The 20,125-nt window shown below is 58.0% G+C and overlaps 1 protein-coding gene across 5 annotated transcripts in view; it reads right to left on the bottom strand.

The window, feature by feature from the left end:
- Nucleotides 1-5,259: 5,259 nt before the first annotated feature.
- The window catches only part of TPPP (tubulin polymerization promoting protein), a 35,082-nt gene continuing 20,216 nt past the window's right edge, over nt 5,260-20,125 (bottom strand). For 2 of the 5 annotated variants that reach the window (XM_030813878.1, XM_030813879.1), the window contains exons 3-4: nt 11,193-11,346; nt 7,284-10,519 (exon numbers count right to left, since the gene is read on the bottom strand). In XM_030813878.1, the coding sequence (XP_030669738.1) occupies nt 10,325-10,519; nt 11,193-11,346 (349 nt within the window). In that variant the 3' untranslated portion in view covers nt 7,284-10,324. Of the gene's footprint in view, nt 6,642-6,746; nt 10,520-11,192; nt 11,347-20,125 lie in introns of those variants that run through there. The other 3 variants (XR_004030389.1, XR_004030388.1, XR_004030387.1) reach the window with 3 other exon arrangements.

Consider the following 20,125-nt stretch of genomic DNA (forward strand, 5'->3'; position numbering starts at 1 on the left):
TGTGTGCTGTGTGCTGTGTGCTGTGTGTGTGCTGTGTGTGCTGTGTGTGTGTGTGTGCTGTGTGTGCCGTGTGTGCCGTGTGTGCCGTGTGCTGTGTGTGTGCTGTGTGTGTGCTGTGTGTGTGTGCTGTGTGCTGTGTGTGTGCTGTGTGTGCTGTGTGCTGTGTGTGTGCTGTGTGTGCTGTGTGCTGTGTGCTGTGTGTGTGCTGTGTGTGTGCTGTGTGTGTGTGCTGTGTGTGTGCTGTGTGTGCTGTGTGCTATGTGTGTGCTGTGTGTGCTGTGTGCTGTGTGCTGTGTGTGTGCTGTGTGCTGTGTGTGTGCTGTGTGTGCGCTGTGTGTGTGCTGTGTGTGTGTGCTGTGTGTGCTGTGTGCTGTGTGTGTGTGCTGTGTGTGTGCTGTGTGTGCTGTGTGCTGTGTGTGTGCTGTGTGTGCTGTGTGCTGTGTGCTGTGTGTGTGCTGTGTGTGTGCTGTGTGTGTGTGTGCTGTGTGTGTGTGCTGTGTGTGTGCTGTGTGTGCTGTGTGCTGTGTGTGTGCTGTGTGCTGTGTGTGTGCTGTGTGTGTGCTGTGTGTGCTGTGTGCTTGTGTGTGCTGTGTGTGTGCTGTGTGTGTGCTGTGTGTGCTGTGTGTGCTGTGTTTTGTGTGCTTGCTGTGTGTGTGTGCTGTGTGTGTGCTGTGTGTGTGTGTGCTGTGTGTGTGCGCTGTGTGTGTGCTGTGTGTGTGCGCTGTGTGTGTGCTAGCTCTGTGTGCTGTGTGCTGTGTGTGTGTGCTGTGTGTGCTGTGTGTGTGTGCTGTGTGTGTGTGTGCTGTGTGTGTGTGCTGTGTGTGTGTGCTGTGTGTGCTGTGTGTGTGTGTGCTGTGTGTGTGTGTGTGCTGTGTGTGTGTGCTGTGTGTGTGCTAGCTCTGTGTGTGTGCTGTGTGTGTGTGCGCTGTGTGCTGTGTGTATATGTGTATATGGATCGTATCCCTGGAGAAATCAGGTGGGACTCTGCTGTCTCTTCCCTGAAGAGGACTTGCTGGGCTTCAGGCTTCCCTCTCGTGTCACCTCTGTCCAGTTGTGGTCATAACTAAGGAAAATGTGTCATACCGAATTTATTTTCTGTAGGGTTAGGATGGGGTTAATTTGTCATCACGTTAATTTATGTATGTAAGAGTGTTAGAAGATGTTACTATTAATCCACTTTAAGCTTATAGATGCTTACTTCGTTTGGGTTTCATTGAGCTTCTTGGACCTGTGAGTTCATATTTTTCATCAGATTTGGCAAAGTTTCAGCCACTATTCATATTTCTTGTCTGACCCCATCTCTCTCTCTCACTTCACCCTCCCTGTCCCCGTCTGGGACTCCAGTTAGCTTTCTGTTAGACTGATACTATCTCACAGGTCACTAAACGTGATGCTTTTTCATCCTTTTTCTCTCATCCTTTCCTTTAGATGGTTTTATTGTCCTGTTGCGAGGCTTACTAATCGTTTCTTCCACTTGCCTAATTTGATGTTAAGCTTGTATAGTGAATTTTTTATATCAGAAATTAGATATATTTTTAGTTCTAAAATTCCATTTGAGGCTGGGCGGGGTGGCTCACACCTGTAATCCCAGCACTTCGGGAGGCTGAGGCAGGAGGATCACTTGAGGCCAAGAGTTTGAGACCAGCCTGGCCAACATGGCGAAACTCCATCTCTGCTAAAAATGAAAATTAGCCGGGCAGGGTGGTGGCCACCTGTAGTCCCAGCTTCTTGGGAGGCTGAGGCAGGAGAATCGTTTGAACCTGGGAGGCGGAGGTTGCAGTGAGCCAAGATTGCACCACTGCACTCCAGCCTGGATGACAGAGCAAGACTTGGTCTCAAAACAAAAACAAAAACAAAAAAACTCCATTTGATTCTTTTCATTAGTTTTATATCCCATTATGTTCACGTTTCCATTAACTCCTTAACCATGTTTTTAACAGGTTTACTAGAAATTCCCAACTGTTCCAAAGTGGTTGTACCAGCAGGCCCGACTGCTAGTTGTGTATGACCACGTCTGCCGGTCCATGTTTTCAGCACCCATTGCCTGAAGTGTGAGCACCTTCACTCCGGAGGGTGTGGGGTGGCGGAGGGCGCGGGGTGGCGGAGGGCGCGGGGTGGCGGAGGGCGCGGGGTGGCGGAGGCCGCGGGGTGGCGGAGGGCGCGGGGTGGCGGAGGCCGCGGGGTAGACCCTCTTTCTGGTTTCATTGGCTTCTCCTTGTTCAGCACCTTCTCACATTGTCTGCGGCTCATCGGGATTTCCTGTTTGTAAAGTACCTATTCAAGTATTTTCCCTACTTTTCTATTGGATGGTCTGTCTCGTTTATTTGCAGGTGTTATTTATGATTCTGGGTAGTAGTGCTTTGTGAGTTACATTTGCAAATAGCTTTTCTTGTGTTTTTACTTTCATGGTGTCTTTTCAGAGAAATTTTAAACTTTAATGTGGCCCAATGTATCAGTATTTTCTTTCATGGTTAAAGCATTTTGGTTCCTAATTTTTAATAATCTTTACTTTTCCTTGATCATAAAGATGCTTTGTTATCTTCCATAAGATTTTATAGTTTTGTATATTTTGGATTTTAGATATAGATTCTACCCAGAATTGATTTTTGTGCCTGTTGTGAAGCTTAAGGATCCAGTTTCATTGTGTTGCAGACATAAGCCCAGTTTTCCCAGCCCCGGCCGCTGAAGATTCCTTTGTCAGGATGATCTCTGTGTCTGTTTCTGCATCTCCTTGTCTGTCTCTGCCAATACCACACACTCTAGGGCGCCTACCTCCATCTTATGTTAGGGTGTCTTGGCTGTTTTTGACCCTTTGTGTTTCATACATTTTAGAACTGGCCGGTTGAGTTGGGATTTTGTTTGGGATTGTGTTGAACCTGTAGATCAACTTGGGAATCATTGACATACTTGTAATACTGGGTTTTACAAACCCTGAATACGGTGTCTGTCTCTCCAAATGTTAGGGCTCCTTCAGTGGGTGTTAACACAGCCTGATACTTTTCACAGTGCTTTTTTTTTTTTTTTTTTTTTTTGAGACGGAGTCTCGCTGTCGCCCAGGCTGAAGTGCAGTGGCACGATCTCGGCTCACTGCAGGCTCCACCCCCCGGGGTTCACGCCATTCTCCTGCCTCAGCCTCCCGCGTAGCTGGGACTACAGGTGCCTGCCACCTCGCCCGGCTCATTTTTTGTATTTTTAGTAGAGACGGGGTTTCACCGTGTTAGCCAGGATGGTCTCGATCTCCTGACCTCGTGATCCGCCCGCCTTGGCCTCCCAAAGTGCTGGGATTACAGGTGTGAGCCACCGCGCCTGGCCCACGGTGCTCTTGTATGTCTTTTGTTCCATTTAATCCTAGGTCCTTGTTATTTTGCGATGCTGTGTTTAAAAATGTGCTTGGATTTCATTTTCCTAATTATGTGTTGCCATTTCATGGAAATTCAATTTTTGTGCATTAATTTGTATCCAGCAATCTAGTAATTTTAATCACTTGCCTGTAGCTGTTTTCTCATTTTTAGGCACACAGTCATGTTTTCTGTAAGTAATGGGTTTTCTTTCCCATTCCTGTTGTTCTGGGTTTTTACTTTATGTTTTTATTTTTGGTTTGTTTTTTGCTTTTCTACACTGGTCGGAACTCCTAGAGCAATGCTGATTAGAGGTGGTAACAGAGTGGGCATCGTTCGTCTTCTTCCTGATATTCAAGGGGGTAATAAATTCTCACCATTTATCCTCTCACTTGTAATAGATTTTTTTTGTTTGTTTTAAACCTTCTTCTATCAATAATTCGCATCAAGAATGGATGAATTTTATCACTTTTTATGCAACGATTGAGATGACCACATGATTTTTATCATTTAATGTATTGATGTGGTTAACGACCATAATTTGCTGTTGTTAAAAATAAAGCTTGTCAGGAGATCGAGATCATCCTGGCTAACACGGTGAAACCCCGTCTCTACTAAAAGTACAAAAAAATTAGCCAGGTGTGGTGGCGGGCGCCTGTAGTCCTAGCTACTCGGGAGGCTGAGGCAGGAGAATGGCGTGAACCCAGGAAGCGGAGCTTGCAGTGAGCCGAGATTGCGCCACTGCACTCCAGCCTGGGCGACAGAGCAAGACTCCGTTTCAAAATAAATAAATAAATCTTGAATTTCTGAGATAAGTCCAACTTAATAATTATGGATTTTGTTTTACATACATGTTGTTATATTTAGTTTGTTAATATTTTGTTTAGCATTTTGTGGCCCAGCTATACCACCTACCACCTGTGTTTGGGCCCTGATTTCCTCATCTGTAAAATGGGGACATAGTGCCTTCCTCACAGGATTGTTGTGAAGGTGAAATGAGTTACTGTGAATAGGACTCTCGGCAGCATCTGGTGCATCCTGAGCACGGGGTAGCTGCGTGCTCTAGTGAGGTGGTTAGTGTCTCTCTTCACGCTGCGTGCTCTAGTGAGGTGGTTAGTATCTCTCTTCATGGGTGACAGCCACTTAAACAATTTTCCTTTGTAATGCTGTTCTTGAAAGGATTCGCGTCTTTACACCACCGTAAAATGAGCTAGGTTGTGTATTCTTTCTCCATTCTCTAGGATAATTTACTTAAGATTATAATTATTTCTTCCATGGATGTTTGATGGAACACTGCTCACCTGCGGGGGTTCCCAAGTATTTTTATGAAACATTTTAATCTCACAAAGTATTGATATAGCCACTGTTAATTTGGAGTTACCGACCTATTTATTCTCTTTGCTCCACTTGCTTCACAAACCAGACTTGCCATTTGAGATCACCTTTGCTTTCTGCATTTAGAATTTCTTTTAATGTCTGCTGGTGGCAAGTTCTCTTTTCATTGTCCAAAAATGCCTTTATTGTATCCTCATTTTGGAAAACTGTTTCGCTGGGCTGGTATCTCAGGTTGGCATTTTTTTTTTATAGTAGCCCGTGATGACATCGTCCTGTTTTGGGGGGCTGTGGTGGTGTTCACAGTGTTCATGTCCATTCCCCTTGAATCTAGACCCCACCCAGCGCTACACCAGTGCTAGACCAGGACTCACACCTGACAGATGGCTGGTCCGCCTGCTCCTCCTTCACAGACCTCCTGTCTAGATGAGGAAACGAGACTCCCTCGGGCAAAGGGGACACAAGGCCCTGGGCCCTGTGAGCTTCAGCCTAGTGGAGGCCCTCAGCACACTCCCTACCTGGGGCCCCTCCAGTGTCCGTCCCCTATTATCACCTGTTACAGACACGTGTGCTCCGAGGAACAGAGAAATCCATGTTTTAACACCTTTATTTGTCACTTTACCAATTTGACACACAATGTTAACGACAGCAGACGCAGGGGTAGTGTGCACACAGACACGAGCTGTTTCACTACAGGTTTGCAAGCCAGGCTCAACAGCAACACCACGCCTCTCACCTGCAGGAGGGACAGCAGGGCCACCCCAGCCCGCGGACGTCCCCAGTGAGTGCGGTTTAGACGTCGGCAGAAGTGCCTTTCAGAGTCAGAACAGCCATGACGTGGACATCACCCGTCACACTGATAAAGTGGTGCGCTCAGTACTCCCTAATGTTAATCACGCAGTGTAAAAATATATCGCACATATATATATATATATAAATTTGTTTCCCTTTCTTGAAAAAAACTTAGTACAAACTAGTAGTTACACGATCCCTTTCAAGTTTCTCTTAAGTTGTGCAGATTTCCTTTGTGGTTTGGCTTGGTTTAGTTTTTTAAGAGGTCAAAAGAAAGAAGTAAAGCATCTCGATGTGCCCAGGACTCCCCATCACATGCCTGGGGACAGACGCTGCACCCTGGATCACCAGAGCTCACAAAGTATTCAGTAGTAAGAGGAGGAAAGATGCAGGTTCAGTGTTTGAAGGACATTCTAGCCTATTGATAACATCACGGTCCAGCCTCACCCTCCCCCTGGGCCATCCCCTCGTGGTGTGTGCTGTGGGGTGGGAGGGTGGCCAGTGCACGCGTGATTGCCCACAGGAGGAGATGAGCTAGGCCAGTAGAGGGACAGATAAGTGTCCAGGGCCAAGGCATCTCCATCTCAACTCCTCCCCACTCCAGTTGTACAGCAGAAGGAGCCACAGGCATGTGTGAACACACAGGACAGGCCCTGTGCCAACAAAACACCATTCACAAAAGCAGGCAGCTGCAGCAGCCCAGGACGGGGGCTGGGGTAGGAGGTGACGCCCACACAGGGCTGCTGTGGTCGGCCCTGAGCTGGCATCCCTAGGGCCCGGGATGGAGCGGCACCAACAGGCAAGTGGGACAGCCACAGGACATGACGCCAGCCCAACACCACCATCTGCGCCCAAACTTGGACAGGATATTAGAAGGTGTAAAAATAGTCCAGTATAAATATAGATCTTCTGCTACAATATTTTAAACATATAATTTGAACTTCAATTTTGGTAACGCTAACTGTTATGAACACTACCTGGTTGCTTATCCTATAGCAGTAAATAAAAATAAATAAGTACTCTGGTGCGAACAGTCTTCTCAACGCTCTCCCTCTGCTTTCTCCTTTCCTGATGCTGAGACACGACCAGCGCTGTCCTCCCGACAGAACCTGTCCCTGTGTCATGGTGTCACCCCCGACAGAACCTCTCCCTCTCTCCTGGTGTCACCCCCGACAGAACCTCTCCCTGTCTCGTGGTGTCACCCCCCCCCGAACCTGTCCCTCTCTCCTGGTGTCATCCCCCACAGAACCTGTCTCTCTCTCCTGGTGTCACCCCCGACAGAACCTGTCCCTGTGTTCTGGTGTCACCCCCGACAGAACCTGTCCCTCTCTCCTGGTGTCACCCCCGACAGAACCTCTCCCTCTCTCGTGGTGTCACCCCCCCCCCGAACCTGTCCCTCTCTCCTGGTGTCATCCCCCACAGAACCTGTCCCTGTGTCCTCCTGTTGCCCCTACAGAACCTGTCCTTGTGTCCTGGTGTCACCCTGACAGAACCTATCCCTCTCTCTTGGTGTCACCCCTGACAACCTGTCCCTGTGTCCTGGTGTCACCCCTGACAGAACCTGTCCCTCTCTCCTGGTTTGCAGGCTGTGCAGTTTGTTATTCACAAATACACATTTATTTTCTGTTGAACCATGGTTAGTAGAAGCTAGTTGGCAGTGCATAAAAACATGCAGAAGAGAACACACACCTGCCTGAATTCACAATATTCAGAAACTGAGGAAGATGCACGGGTCTGTTATGTGCAGTGGGGCTGCCGTCCAAACTGTTTTGTGTTTGGAGGTGGCACACAGATGCAATTACAGATTCCACAGACAAGTTGTAACTGACAATGGTGACCGCTATGTCCTCGTGACTTTATTTTTGCTACCCCTCCTGGCTAGGTGACAGAGATGGGAGCCGAGTGGGTGTTTTCAAAGATTCGCTTTGGAGCCGAGTGGAGAAGGGTGCTCTCCTGGCTCCCGCGTGTCTGAGGAAAGCCTGGGGGCCGTTGGGGGAGGGCGGGACACCAGGGAGGCCGTGCCTCTGACTTGTGGGCACCAACCCTGGAAGTGTGGAGGGAGAGTGGGGGCGTGGGGCCTCTCCCTCCAGGATCCCAGGGTGCTCCAGGCTAGGACGGGCTGGGTGCCACAGCAGCCTCGATCTCATTCACGAAACCCACAGGCGTGTCCTAGGATTCGGGATGCACGCCGCGATTTTCCTCAGTGAAGGGAGCACTTCTGTGAAGGAGCTCACCTCCAGGGGCCAAGATGGGAGCCACGAGTCCCGCCGCTCCGGCCACTCCAGCCGGGTCTGGGAAGGGCTGTGGTGAGTCGGTGCTGGCCGCGTGGACGAGGTGACCCGTCGGTGACAGGGCCTGCTCCCTGCGAGGTCGGGTGGTGCCCGGGCCGGGCAGAGGCGCTTCTCGTGTTCAGGGCTGGTTTCTGGTGTGCTCCCGATGCGCTTGGCTCTTTTCTCGAGGCCGTTCTTGCCTGAGGCCAACCAGGGACCAGGAGGCAGCGTCCTGGTGCCCAGCACCTCTCCTCAGTGTCCCTTGTCCCCACAGACCAGACCAGGGCCCGGCGAGCCTCTGTGCCTGCCGTGCGGTGTGAGGACCCGCGGACCCCAACCCGCCTGTCCCTCCGTCCTGACCCGGCGCCAGGCTCAGCTCCAGGGCGAGGTCCTCTGGAGTCACGTTCGTTCTGCGTGGCTTGGCCGTGACTGTGGGGACCGGGCTGCCCACGGACAGAAGAAAAGGAGAAACGCAGCCTGGGACCAGGAGATGCAGCCCAGGGTGGAGCCGCGCTGGGGCCAGGGAGGCCGAGGAGGGCAGGAGTCTGAGGGTGTAACGCTGTTTGGTGAGCACTCGTCCTCGGCCTCTTCAACACAAGGGCTTTGGAGCTGTGATGGGCTGTGATCGGGCGATTCCGGGGACCGCTCGTCTGTGATCGGGCGATTCCGGGGACCGTTCGTCTGTGATCGGGCGATTCCGCACTGCACATTCAGAGTTGTTTTCAAATGTTTCCGCACGTTCTGCCTTTCACACGCGGTCCAGCCAGGTTCAGCGGGGGCACAGGGCTGGGCTTGGGCACCCCCCGCCTTCCCCAGGCCGGTGAGGTGACATCTTAAAGGAGCCACGAAGCCTGAGGTCCATTTTTCCTCGGTCTTTATTGCCAGGCATCATGAACTTCCCAGCCCTGCCATGGAAGCTGCCTGCCAGGTCCTCCCCTTCCTCAGGTGGAGGCTTCTCTGTTGAGGGGCCTCGGAGACCCCCAGCCCTCAGTGGACCATGCTGGCTGGGAGCTCCGCCCTGGGGCTCCTGCTCTGCTCAGACAGGGGGAGTCCTTCCACTCCTCCAGCAGGGGAGTCCTGCTGCTGGGGCTGTGGCCGCAGCAGGTGCACTCGGGAGTCAGGGGAGGCGGGTGGCGCTCATGCATGTCAGTGAGGGAGGGGCCTCGCCGTCCTCCTGTACTGTGAGCCTGGCCCTGGGCAGCCCCCTGCCCTGGCCAGAGCCTGACCGTAGCCACGGGCTAACAGGCTCTGGAAGAGTTTCCCCAAGACTGCCGCAGGCTCATCCGCAGGTAGACTCCAGAACCACGGCCCAGCAGGTCACACGTGCGGCTGTGGCTGTGTGCGTGCCAAGGGACAGTGGCAGTGTGCCATTCTGACAGCGGGTGGCCACACCCTCAGCCTCCCCAGGAGGGAGCAGGAGCGCCGGCTTCTCCCCAGGTGCAGACAGGTAAGGGCGGGCCGCCTGGGTGTGTTCTGGCAGTGTGGAGTGTCCTGGATGGGCTCTGCTCAGCCCCCTGCTGGCAGAGAAACCCCCACAGACACTGCAGGCCTGGGGGTCCTCCCTAATGTCCTGCTCTCCGGTGGGGTGGGGGGGAGCAGGAGAGGTTAGGCCAAGCCATTTCCGGAGAGTTGAAGGAGGTGCTTGGGCTGTGGCAATGGGAGGTCTGTGAGCAAACGGTGCAGCTAGCGAGGACGGGCGAGCGGGAGGGCCAGGCAGAGGCCCTGTCACGCAGTGAGGCGAGGAGCGTCTTGGGACTTCGTGTCTCTTGCCTGGCAACACCACGGGGACCAGACATTCTGAATCTTCCCAGACCCGCTCTGAGAACACAGGCAGCCACCACATCTTCTCAGGAAAGCAAAGCGAGCCTGCTCCACCCTCACAGTCCAAGCCAATGTGGTCAGCCAGGAAGCCGCCCACTGCCCCCCACAGCTTTCGTTTTACCGAGGTTGCCCTTGGCACAGAGCTGGCCTGTAGGCATGTGTGCACACGTGTGTCCATGTGACCGGCTTCCCCACACGTGTGCCAGGCGCCCAGCACCACCGCCAGGTGGCCTCACTCTGCCCTCTGCCCAGGAAAGCAGGAAGGCCCCGTGGTGCCCGCTGCACGCAGGACAGGCCTCGGGCCCCACACACACCTCCCACATCGGGTGTGGGGCCAACTCCGTGTTGGTTGCCTGCTGGTTGGGGTTAGCTCCTGCCGCCCTCAGGGCTCCTGGAAGGTGTCTGCCACTCAGGAGGTCAGCACAGCCTCCTGTTGCCATGACAGCCAGCTCCTTTAAAACGCCCCTTTGACATGCAAACCACGTGCCCAGTGTGGTGTGATCCGGGAGACACTTTGGAAATGGCTGAGGACGAGGCAGGTGTATTAGGAGGGTCAGTGAACTGGGGCCCAAACCTGGTTTGAGAGGGGAGTACTGGGGGCATCCGGCAGGAGGAGGGGCAGGAGGGAGGTCTGGGCCTGGCCTCCCCCCAGCCCCCTCTGGGGCACCCGTCTGAGTTCTGCCCGAGTGAGCACAGGAATGTAATGAAGTGCGAGGTGACAGAGTCCCTGCTCCGGGGACACCGGCAGTGCCACGGGGCATGGAGCGGGGGCTACTTGCCCCCTTGCACCTTCTGGTCGTAGGTGCCCGCGTGCTTGTAGCCGGACACATAGCCCGACTCGTCCACCAGGTCCACACGGCCAGCCTTGCCCTTGCCCTTGCCAGAGGGGTCGAAGCGCTCCTTGTGGGAGCCCGTGAACTTGGTAGTGTCCGTGAGCCTCGACACTGTGGGCGACGAGATGGCTTTCTGCAAGAGGAGCAGGAGGAAGGGGGCAGGTGAGTTGCGAGCCAGGTGAGGCCAGCAAGTGAGGTGGCTGTGCCCTGGGCAGGTCTCCCAGCAGTGGGGCAGTGGGCAAGGGGCATAAACCCTGGGATTTATGCCCCTTTTAATTTTAATTCTTATTTTTACCTCTCCTGACCCTGGGGCAGCCTTGGGCCTGCCGGGTGCCACGACCCTAACAATTGCCCAGGTCCACCTGGTGTTTATGCGGTTGGGGACCCTACCACCTGCACCCTCAGAGGGAAGGGGCTGTCAGGACAGCCAGGCCCCACCCTCCAGGCTACGTCCCTCCAATCCATGCCCCTTCGGACCAAGCCGCCCCAGACCCCGCCCCCGGCCATGCCCACCTGGCCACGCCTCCCAGGACCCACCCACCCCCTCCCAGGCCAAGCCCCCAGTCCTGACCCCGCCTCTCTAGGCCTCACCCTCCAGGCTATGCCCCATTCATGCCCCTTCTGACCATACCTCCTCCGACCCCACACCAGGCCATGCCCTCCTGACCACGCCTCCCAGGACCCACCCCCCCCCAGGCCACGCCCCAATCCATGTCCCTCCTGATCACCCCTCCCCAGGCACCACCCACCTTCCAGGCCCCGCCCCCACCCCTCCAGGCCCCGCCTTCCATCCCCGCCCTGCTCACCGTCACCCCTGAGATGATGGGCGCCTTGCCCTCGATGAGCCTGTGCACCTCGCGAACGGCCTCCTCGCTGCTCTTGTCTTTGAATCGCTTCTTGGCCAGCTCCTCCAGCGCCTCCTGGAACTGCTCAAAGGTGATGGTCCGGCAAGACTTCCCTCTGCAGGGGCACAGGCGACTTAGGGCTGGGCGCGGGCCGGCCCAGGGCTGCTCTCCCCCAGCGTGGGTCCGAGCAGAGCTGGCCGGCCATAGCCCAGCAGCCCACAGGCTTCACCCGCAGGCGGCCGGCCTGGTAGCGCTGCAAATGCAAACTGTCTTGGAAGAAAGCTTGGCGGAAGCAGGTCCTCTATAAAGCTGGATGCTCACACGGCCCTGCAGGCTGCTCTGACACAGGGTGTGTGCGGGTCTGCACTCTGCCGGGGCGGTGCGGGAGGCCATTAGGCAGCGGCGCCCACCTCCTCCTCCCGGGGCCACCACAGCCCCGCCCAGCTGCGTCGGGAGTTGGAGGTCCTAGGACCTGCTGGGGCCCCAGCTCTGTGTGTGTTGGGGTCCTAGATGGAGGTGTCCCCCACACAGGAACATGGTTAGGAGGGGCTGCTGCCCCCGGACACTTGGCAGCATGGGTGCAGGCCCACACCTCAGACGCCCTGGCTCCAAAACCCGCCAGGCGGCCCCGCTGTGCCCCTGCACTGTCCTGGCCTCAGGGTGCAGAGCCTCGTGAGCCGGAGGTGCCGTGAGCAGCTTCTGGTCACACAACACGCTGCATCTAAACACACTCCACGCCTTACAAACATCCTCCCACCACAGGCCATTCAGACACTTTCAGAGGGTTCTAAACTGATTCTTGGTCTTTTATATAATAATACTAATTAGAAAATATTTTTCTTCTCTGACCAGATCTACCACAACTAACCCAAAGTGGGGTTTTTCAATGTTTAAAACAAGAGATCCTGTGGATGAGGCTCAGCACTGCAAAAGGCACGTGCATTTCACCAGGGAAGCCTCTGGAGAGCGCGAGAAAGGCTGCACCCAGCAGGCCAAGCATTCCAAGGGCACTCCCAGCTGCAGAATCCACAGTGACCAAGAGTCAGGAGACAAATGACCCATAAAACCCTAGCAAGCCTTTCCAGAAGTCAATGAGCAGAGGGCCTAGAATAGCCAAAACGATTTCAAGAAATGAGAACAGAGTCAGAGGACTGACTACCCAACTCCAAAGCTCATTGAGGCTTGACTACAAAGCGGCAGCGACGTGGGCACGGGCAGGTGGCCAGCCCCACAGCCCAAGGGGAGTCCGGCTCAGCCACACGCATGCCGCCCCCCGATGTCCACAGGTGCAGAGGCAAGCCAGAGAGAAAGGACTGTTTCTTCCACAAGTGGAGCTGGAGCAACTGGTGATCCCTGTGCAAATTAAAATGCACTTTGGTCTATACTGCACACTATATACAAAACTAAAATAGATGACAGTCCTAATTATGAAGCTAAAACAAACTTCCAGAAGAACACCAACGAGAAGATCTGTGTGACCTGGGTTAGGTGAAGATTTCTTAGAAATGGCAACAAAATATGGCCTATAGTGGAAAAAATAGATGAACTGGACTTCATCAAAACGTTCGAAACTGTGCTCTCAGAAGACACCGTTAAGGGAATGAGAAGACAAGCCACAGACTAGGAGACATGCCTGAGAAAGGACTTGTCTCTGAGATACACAAAGGAACCTTAAAACTCAGCAGTGAGAAAAAAAATCCATGTGAAAAGACGGGCGGAATATTTGAAGCAGACACCACCAGAGAAGACACGTGCATGCGGACAAGCACACGGAGAGGGGGCCGCGTGGGCGCCGTCAGGGAAGTGCGGACAAGCACACGGAGGGGGGCCGCGTGGGTCCCGTCAGGGAAGTGCGGACAATCACACGGGGGTCCGCGTGGGTCCCGTCAGGGAAGTGCGGACAAGCACACGGAGGGGGGCCGCGTGGGCGCCGTCAGGGAAGTGCGGACAATCACACGGAGAGGGGGCCGCGTGGGCGCCGTCAGGGAAGTGCGGACAATCACACGGGGGGCCGCGTGGGCGCCGTCAGGGAAGTGCGGACAAGCACACGGAGGGGGGCCGCGTGGGTCCCGTCAGGGAAGTGCGGACAATCACACGGGGGTCCGCGTGGGTCCCGTCAGGGAAGTGCGGACAAGCACACGGGGGGGCCGCGTGGGCGCCGTCAGGGAAGTGCGGACAATCACACGGAGAGGGGCCGCGTGGGCGCCGTCAGGGAAGTGCGGACAATCACACGGGGGGCCGCGTGGGTCCCGTCAGGGAAGTGCGGACAATCACACGGGGGGCCGCGTGGGCGCCGTCAGGGAAGTGCGGACAATCACACGGGGGGCCGCGTGGGCGCCGTCAGGGAAGTGCGGACAAGCACACGGAGGGGGCCGCGTGGGTCCCGTCAGGGAAGTGCGGACAATCACACGGGGGGCCGCGTGGGTCCCGTCAGGGAAGTGCGGACAAGCACACGGAGAGGGGGCCGCGTGGGTCCCGTCAGGGAAGTGCGGACAAGCACACGGAGAGGGGGCCGCGTGGGTCCCGTCAGGGAAGTGCGGACAAGCACACGGAGAGGGGGCCGCGTGGGTCCCGTCAGGGAAGTGCGGACAATCACACGGGGGGCCGCGTGGGTCCCGTCAGGGAAGTGCGGACAATCACACGGGGGGCCGCGTGGGCGCCGTCAGGGAAGTGCGGACAAGCACACGGAGGGGGGCCGCGTGGGCCCGTCAGGGAAGTGCGGACAACACACGGGGGGCCGCGTGGGTCCCGTCAGGGAAGTGCGGACAAGCACACGGAGGGGGGCCGCGTGGGCGCCGTCAGGGAAGTGCGGACAATCACACGGAGAGGGGGCCGCGTGGGCGCCGTCAGGGAAGTGCGGACAATCACACGGGGGGCCGCGTGGGTCCCGTCAGGGAAGTGCGGACAATCACACGGGGGGCCGCGTGGGCGCCGTCAGGGAAGTGCGGACAATCACACGGGGGGCCGCGTGGGCGCCGTCAGGGAAGTGCGGACAAGCACACGGAGGGGGCCGCGTGGGTCCCGTCAGGGAAGTGCGGACAATCACACGGGGGGCCGCGTGGGTCCCGTCAGGGAAGTGCGGACAACACACGGGGGGCCGCGTGGGCCCGTCAGGGAAGTGCGGACAAGCACACGGAGAGGGGGCCGCGTGGGTCCCGTCAGGGAAGTGCGGACAATCACACGGGGGGGGCCGCGTGGGTCCCGTCAGGGAAGTGCGGACAATCACACGGGGGGCCGCGTGGGTCCCGTCAGGGAAGTGCGGACAATCACACGGGGGGCCGCGTGGGCGCCGTCAGGGAAGTGCGGACAAGCACACGGAGAGGGGCCGCGTGGGTCCCGTCAGGGAAGTGCGGACAATCACACGGGGGCCGCGTGGGTCCCGTCAGGGAAGTGCGGACAAGCACACGGAGAGGGGGCCGCGTGGGCGCCGTCAGGGAAGTGCGGACAAGCACACGGAGGGGGGGCCGCGTGGGTCCCGTCAGGGAAGTGCGGACAAGCACACGGAGGGGGGGCCGCGTGGGTCCCGTCAGGGAAGTGCGGACGGAAACCACAGCAAGGCCGCTGCGCGATCTCCAGGGGGCTCAGACAAACAAACAGTCAGCACGTGGAGCTGAGCAGGCCGCGGGGTGGGGTCGTGCTCATCCACAGCCGGCCGAGCAGCGCGGCAGAGCCACTGTGGACAGCTTCTCGTCACAGCCAAAGGCGGCCCAGCAGTCCCGTTCCTGGGTCCTTGGTCAAGAGAAATGAAAACAGAGGCTCACACATAAACGCAAATGTTTACCACTGCTCTGCTGGTAGTCACCAAACCCCAAACAATCCAGTGCCCTTCAGCAGTGGCCAGACCACAGTGCTGTGATGTGTGCACACGTGGACGGCACCCCAGCCTGGAGAGCAAGCCCAGGATACGCACCCAACGCGGTGGGTGCCAAGTGGCCGGGCCTGGAGCCAGGCATGGAGGTGCCGCTGGGTGATTCCCAGACCCCAAGGCGGATGCTGTGTTTAAACAGCACCTGAGGGTTCCCACACACTTTACACGCGTGTCCTGAAGACACAACAGACACCATCAAGAACAGCACTGAGCCAAAGGAGAAGAAATCCCTCTCAGAAACTCACCAAGTGCTTGGGGTCCCACAGCTCAGACCCTCACGCCTCATGGGGTCCCAGGGAGGGGAGTGGAGGCCTCACTGTGGCTGGAGGAGGCTATGGGGAGACAGAGCCCCAGGGCGGGGCCTGGACTGCTGACGACAGCCACGCAGGGCACATTCCAGACCCCCAGTCATAGGGCGCTGTTGTCCAACAGCATCCCCCAGGGGGCGCAGGTGAGCCCCGTGAGCCGGAGGTGCCATGAGCAGCTCCATGGCTTGGGGGTCCATGGTGTTGGAGGTGGATTTAGCCCCTTGACGCACTCAGCCTGGACACCCGCACATTCCCTGTGGTGCTAGAGGAGCCAGGCCACCCCAGGCAGCCCACAGTGCCTGGAACTGACAGTGCCCATTGGGCCCTGTGGGGGTGTTGACTCTCCAGGGCCCTTGGGGCCTGTCTGTCCTGGGCTGTCAAAGGCTCTCCTGTCTTCTATTAACACGCTGCCCAAGCTGACATGCGGACGCCAGGCCTGACTGCCAGCCTGGTGACCAGTGCTGAGGCACGCAGCCCTTTCTGACGGCCTCGGAGCCAGGCACCACCAGCATGAGTCACTCGGTGGGAGGGGGATGACTGACGGGGTTCCCCCATCAGAGGCGACATTCAGATCCGGACACCTGCTCTGCCTGTTCCCCGAGTGTCTTGGGGAAAGGGCTCCTGGGTCTCTGCCCCACACCGGCAGGGAGCTTTCCCCAGGAGACCTGGGTGCCCCCTGCCTGGGGCAGTCCTCAGGAGTTCTAGGACAGTGGTGCCTGCCTCTTCCCCAGAGACACTTGGTCTGGCTGCCCGGCTCTCCTGACACAGAGTGGGCCTGTTCTCCAGAGACCAGGGTGCTGGAGGAGCCTCCGAGTGTGGAGCTGGGCATCCTCATTGCCCATGCGCTCCCCAGCCCGGCGCCCTGCTCCGAAGCTGGCCAAGCAGGACGCAGCGGCTGCCCACACATGATGTCCTGCGGGGCCTGGACTTGCTTCCCAGGCTCTGAGTCCCCTGGCCTCTGGGCCTGGCTCCGTCTCTCAGGGACACTGGGACCCGGCCTGGGGCCTCCAGGAGCTGGGCTCAGGCCAGGACAGCCCTCTGTTCCTCCGGGGCGGACGTCACAGGCCCCGCTGGGCTCGGGACTGTGCATCCAGCACCCTTGTGAATCAGGAATGCCCTCCCAGGGTGCCCTCTCTGAGGGGCAGGGGCTGGTGGGCGAGGTGACAGCTTGCTGCTCGGGTTCCGGAGAAAGCTACCAGCCCCCCTGGGCTCTCTGGGCCTGCAGCTGCTGTAGCTGGAGTGCCCTGTCCTGAGGCTGCCGCAGGTGGGAAGCTGGGGGCTGTGGAGAGGAATCTCAGGGGAAACAGCCTCTCCCTGTACTTAGGCGAGTCCGAGGCTGAGGGGCTGTGGCTCCCCCAGGGCACCAACCTCTGAGATCTTCCATTAGCCCCTGAGACCTGAGGAGGCTGGGAAGGAACCCCTGGCTGGTGGGCCCCGCGGGGGGGTGGGGGCTTCTGCGGAGGCCCCTGCCTGGTAGGGACGCGGCTGTAGGGGAGCCCTGTCTGGCATCTCCATCGTGCACGTCGCTCCGAGTTCTCACTGCTCCAGGAGGGCCCAGTGGTCCTGGTCCAGCAGGACCCAGCCTTGGGGTCCCCCATGCCTGTTGGCCACCCCTGCCTTCCCCAAGCCCCAGCAAGATACAGAGGACCTAGAGCAACGTTTTGGGGCCGGCAGTGGTCGGTGGCAAGCCCTCCAGGCCCTGCCCATTCTCCCCTCACAGGTGACTCCACCAGCAGCTGAGCACCTGGGGGCAGGTGAGGTGATGTCTGGCCACCTGGGAGGGCTTCTCCCTTCATCTCAGGAAACGAGCCCTTCCTGCACCCCACTCGGCTCAGCGGATGGATGGCAACGTCCACTGGGCCACGGCAGCTCAGGCCCCGGGGTGGGCTGAGAGCCAGGGCCCTCCCATTGCTGTGCCAGCTCTAACCCCAGGCACACCCACCATGAAGCCCCCACACAGCCAGTCAGGGGGCTGCCTGAGCTCCGGAGGTCTGGCTACCAAAGGTCCCACCCTGCCTGAGGGGCCGCCTGTGATCAGCCCACTGTTTCCCTCTGGGTGCACACCCTAAGCTTGCTCCTAATTTTGTGTTGCCACCAGCCTTTTTGTTTTCCTGGGGAGGGGTGGAGGTGGGGCGTGTGTAGTCACCACCCTGTGGACGTCACTAGGAAGAGGTGGCCCTTAGTGGGATGTGGACTTGGGGCCCAGAGGGACCCCAGGCAGATGTGAGAGGCCCGACCTTCTCTAGGGGCCCCAGGGGCTCGGCTGCCTCCATCCACCCCGGTCTCGGCCTGGGCAGGGCTTGGGTCTATGCACCCGAAGTCAGTTTCTGGCTGTTTGGAGGTCACCCTCTCAAATGACCTGTGCTGCCTGGTCAGGCTCATGGGGCAAAGTGAACAGCCAAGGCCACACCTACCCCTGGCCGAGCGCAGAAGAGGCGGGTGCCTGTCCCCGCACAGTGCTCTGGGGATTTCGGTGCTGCTGGGCCTGCAGGCCACAGGATCCACAGGCCTTGACTGCGAGGCCACGGCGCCACAAGCTCATGAACCCTCAGCCACAGACGCACCCATGGCCGAGGGACCCCCCGCAGGGGCTCCACTCTGCAGAAGCCACGGTCATCCTGCCCTGCCAGGGGTGGCCACTAGAGGCTCCCCAAAGACAGAACTGGCCCCAGGGCTCCAGAGCGGCCGAGTGCAAGCCCGGGACAGGGTGGCACCCACAGCAATGGAGGGACAGGGTTGGGTGTGGGGAGTGCAGCCCACCCTTTTCCGGGGCTGGGTAACAGCTGGGTATGCAGCCCTGAGGCTCCTAGCCCCTTGCAGGGGAGCTGACACCTGCTTTCCTGGGATGGACAGACAGGAGGACGTCACACACAGTGCTCTGTGGACCTCATCTGCCCTGTGGCGGCTGCCCTCCAAACACACTGTGACCTGGATTCTCTCCAAACCTGGGTGTTGCTCCTGGGAGGTGTTTGGGTCGGCTCCCATACTGGGAACAGTCTGAAGACTTTAGGACAAAGTGTCCTGCCGGCTCTCACACTCGGGGTGACCACAGACCCCAGTGTCGGCTGGCCGGGGGGGTGTACCAGGCTCAGCAGCTCTCCCCACTCGGGGCGACCACAGACCCCAGTGCCGGCTGGCCGGAGGGGTGTATCAGGCTCAGCAGCCCTCCACACTTGGGGCGACCATAGCCACCAGGGAGCCTGGCCCTGCTGTTCTCAGTCCCCCACTGGCCCTGGCTTCCTTCTAACCTGCGTCCAGGTATCAGTCTAACCCCCAAGCCAAGCCACCACCCAGTATCCACCCAGGTGTCTATAGGAAACGTCAGTGCATTTACTTGGGAAAACACACCACACCCAGCACACAAGCGTGGGTCCTGGGGGAGGCCAGGGCTCCCAGCGAGCCGAGACCGCAGCCCAGCCCTCCTTCCTCTGCCTCATCGGCTGGGTGCCCCCACCTGGGCTAGATGGACCTGCAGGGGGCCAGTGAGCAAGGCTGGCAGACCCTCGCCCAGAGGCTGGTGGTGGTTGGTGCAGGTGGGGAGGCAGCAGCTGAGCCTGACCCCAGGGGTCCTGAGGCACCCATGGCATGGGCCCCTCCCCAGGCTCGAGGAGGCGCTGGGAGATTCGCTGTCCATGGCTCTCCTGGGCCCCACTCCCACCGCCCACTTGTGCACCTCATGCCTCCATTAATATTTTAAAGCTGCCGCTGCGCGCTCTTTGCAGGAGGGAGTCATTGTCTGAGTTAACAGTAGTCTTCAACAAAAACCTGGCATAAGGCTGCAAGAAATTTGTTTAAGATTTAACACATAGTAACATCAAAACAAACAAGCACTGCCATGGCAACGAGGACTAAACAAAGGCTCGCAGATACCCCGAGCTGGCGCCACGCCGGTGGAGCCATGGCAACCTGCCCTGAAAACAGAAATCGGTGGACTTTTCTCCACAAGTCCTGTCAGGGTCAGCAGCTTTCTGTAGTACCTAAGGCCACTTCCTCACGGTCCCCAAGCTCCTGAGGGAGGCAGAGGCTCCCACAAGTGACAGTGGGCACCCCCTCCCCAAAATGCAAAACAAAAGCAACTCAACACCCGCCAGGCCCGCCACCACCCTCCTCGAGCCTGGGGAGGGGCCCATGCCATGGGTGCCTCGGGACCCCTGGGGTCAGGCTCAGCTGCTGCCTCCCCACCTGCACCAACCACCACCAGCCTCTGGGCGAGGGTCTGCCAGCCTTGCTCACTGGCCCCCTGTGGGTCCGTCTAGCCCAGGTGGGGGCACCCAGCCGATGAGGCAGAGGAAGGAGAGCTGGGCTGCGGTCTCGGCTCGCTGGGAGCCCTGGCCTCCCCCAGGATCCACGCTTGTGTGCTGGGTGTGGTGTGTTTCCCTTGCTTTTCCCGGAAATCAAAGGAAAGCAACTCAACACCCCCCAGGCCCGCCGCCACCACCCCTTGCTTTTCCCGTAAATCAAAGGAAAATCTCTAGTGTCCCCAACCCCTCCTGGTGGCCCTGCCCCCCTCTCTCTTCCTGAGACAAGGGTATGAGTTTAGGCCCCTTGCTCCTGCACACCTGGGAGGTCAGGACCCGGTGCCAGGATCATAGGGACCCCCGGAGGGGAGTCCAGGCTGCAGGAGGGAAGGACAGTTTGAGGGTGGGAGAGAGGAGGAGGTGGAGGCAGCCCTGGGGAAGCCCAGGGTCAAAAGGGTCTGCGGCTGCAGGTGAATGGGG

Source organism: Nomascus leucogenys, chromosome 6, assembly GCF_006542625.1.
Source record: "Nomascus leucogenys isolate Asia chromosome 6, Asia_NLE_v1, whole genome shotgun sequence".
Taxonomy (NCBI): domain Eukaryota; kingdom Metazoa; phylum Chordata; class Mammalia; order Primates; family Hylobatidae; genus Nomascus; species Nomascus leucogenys.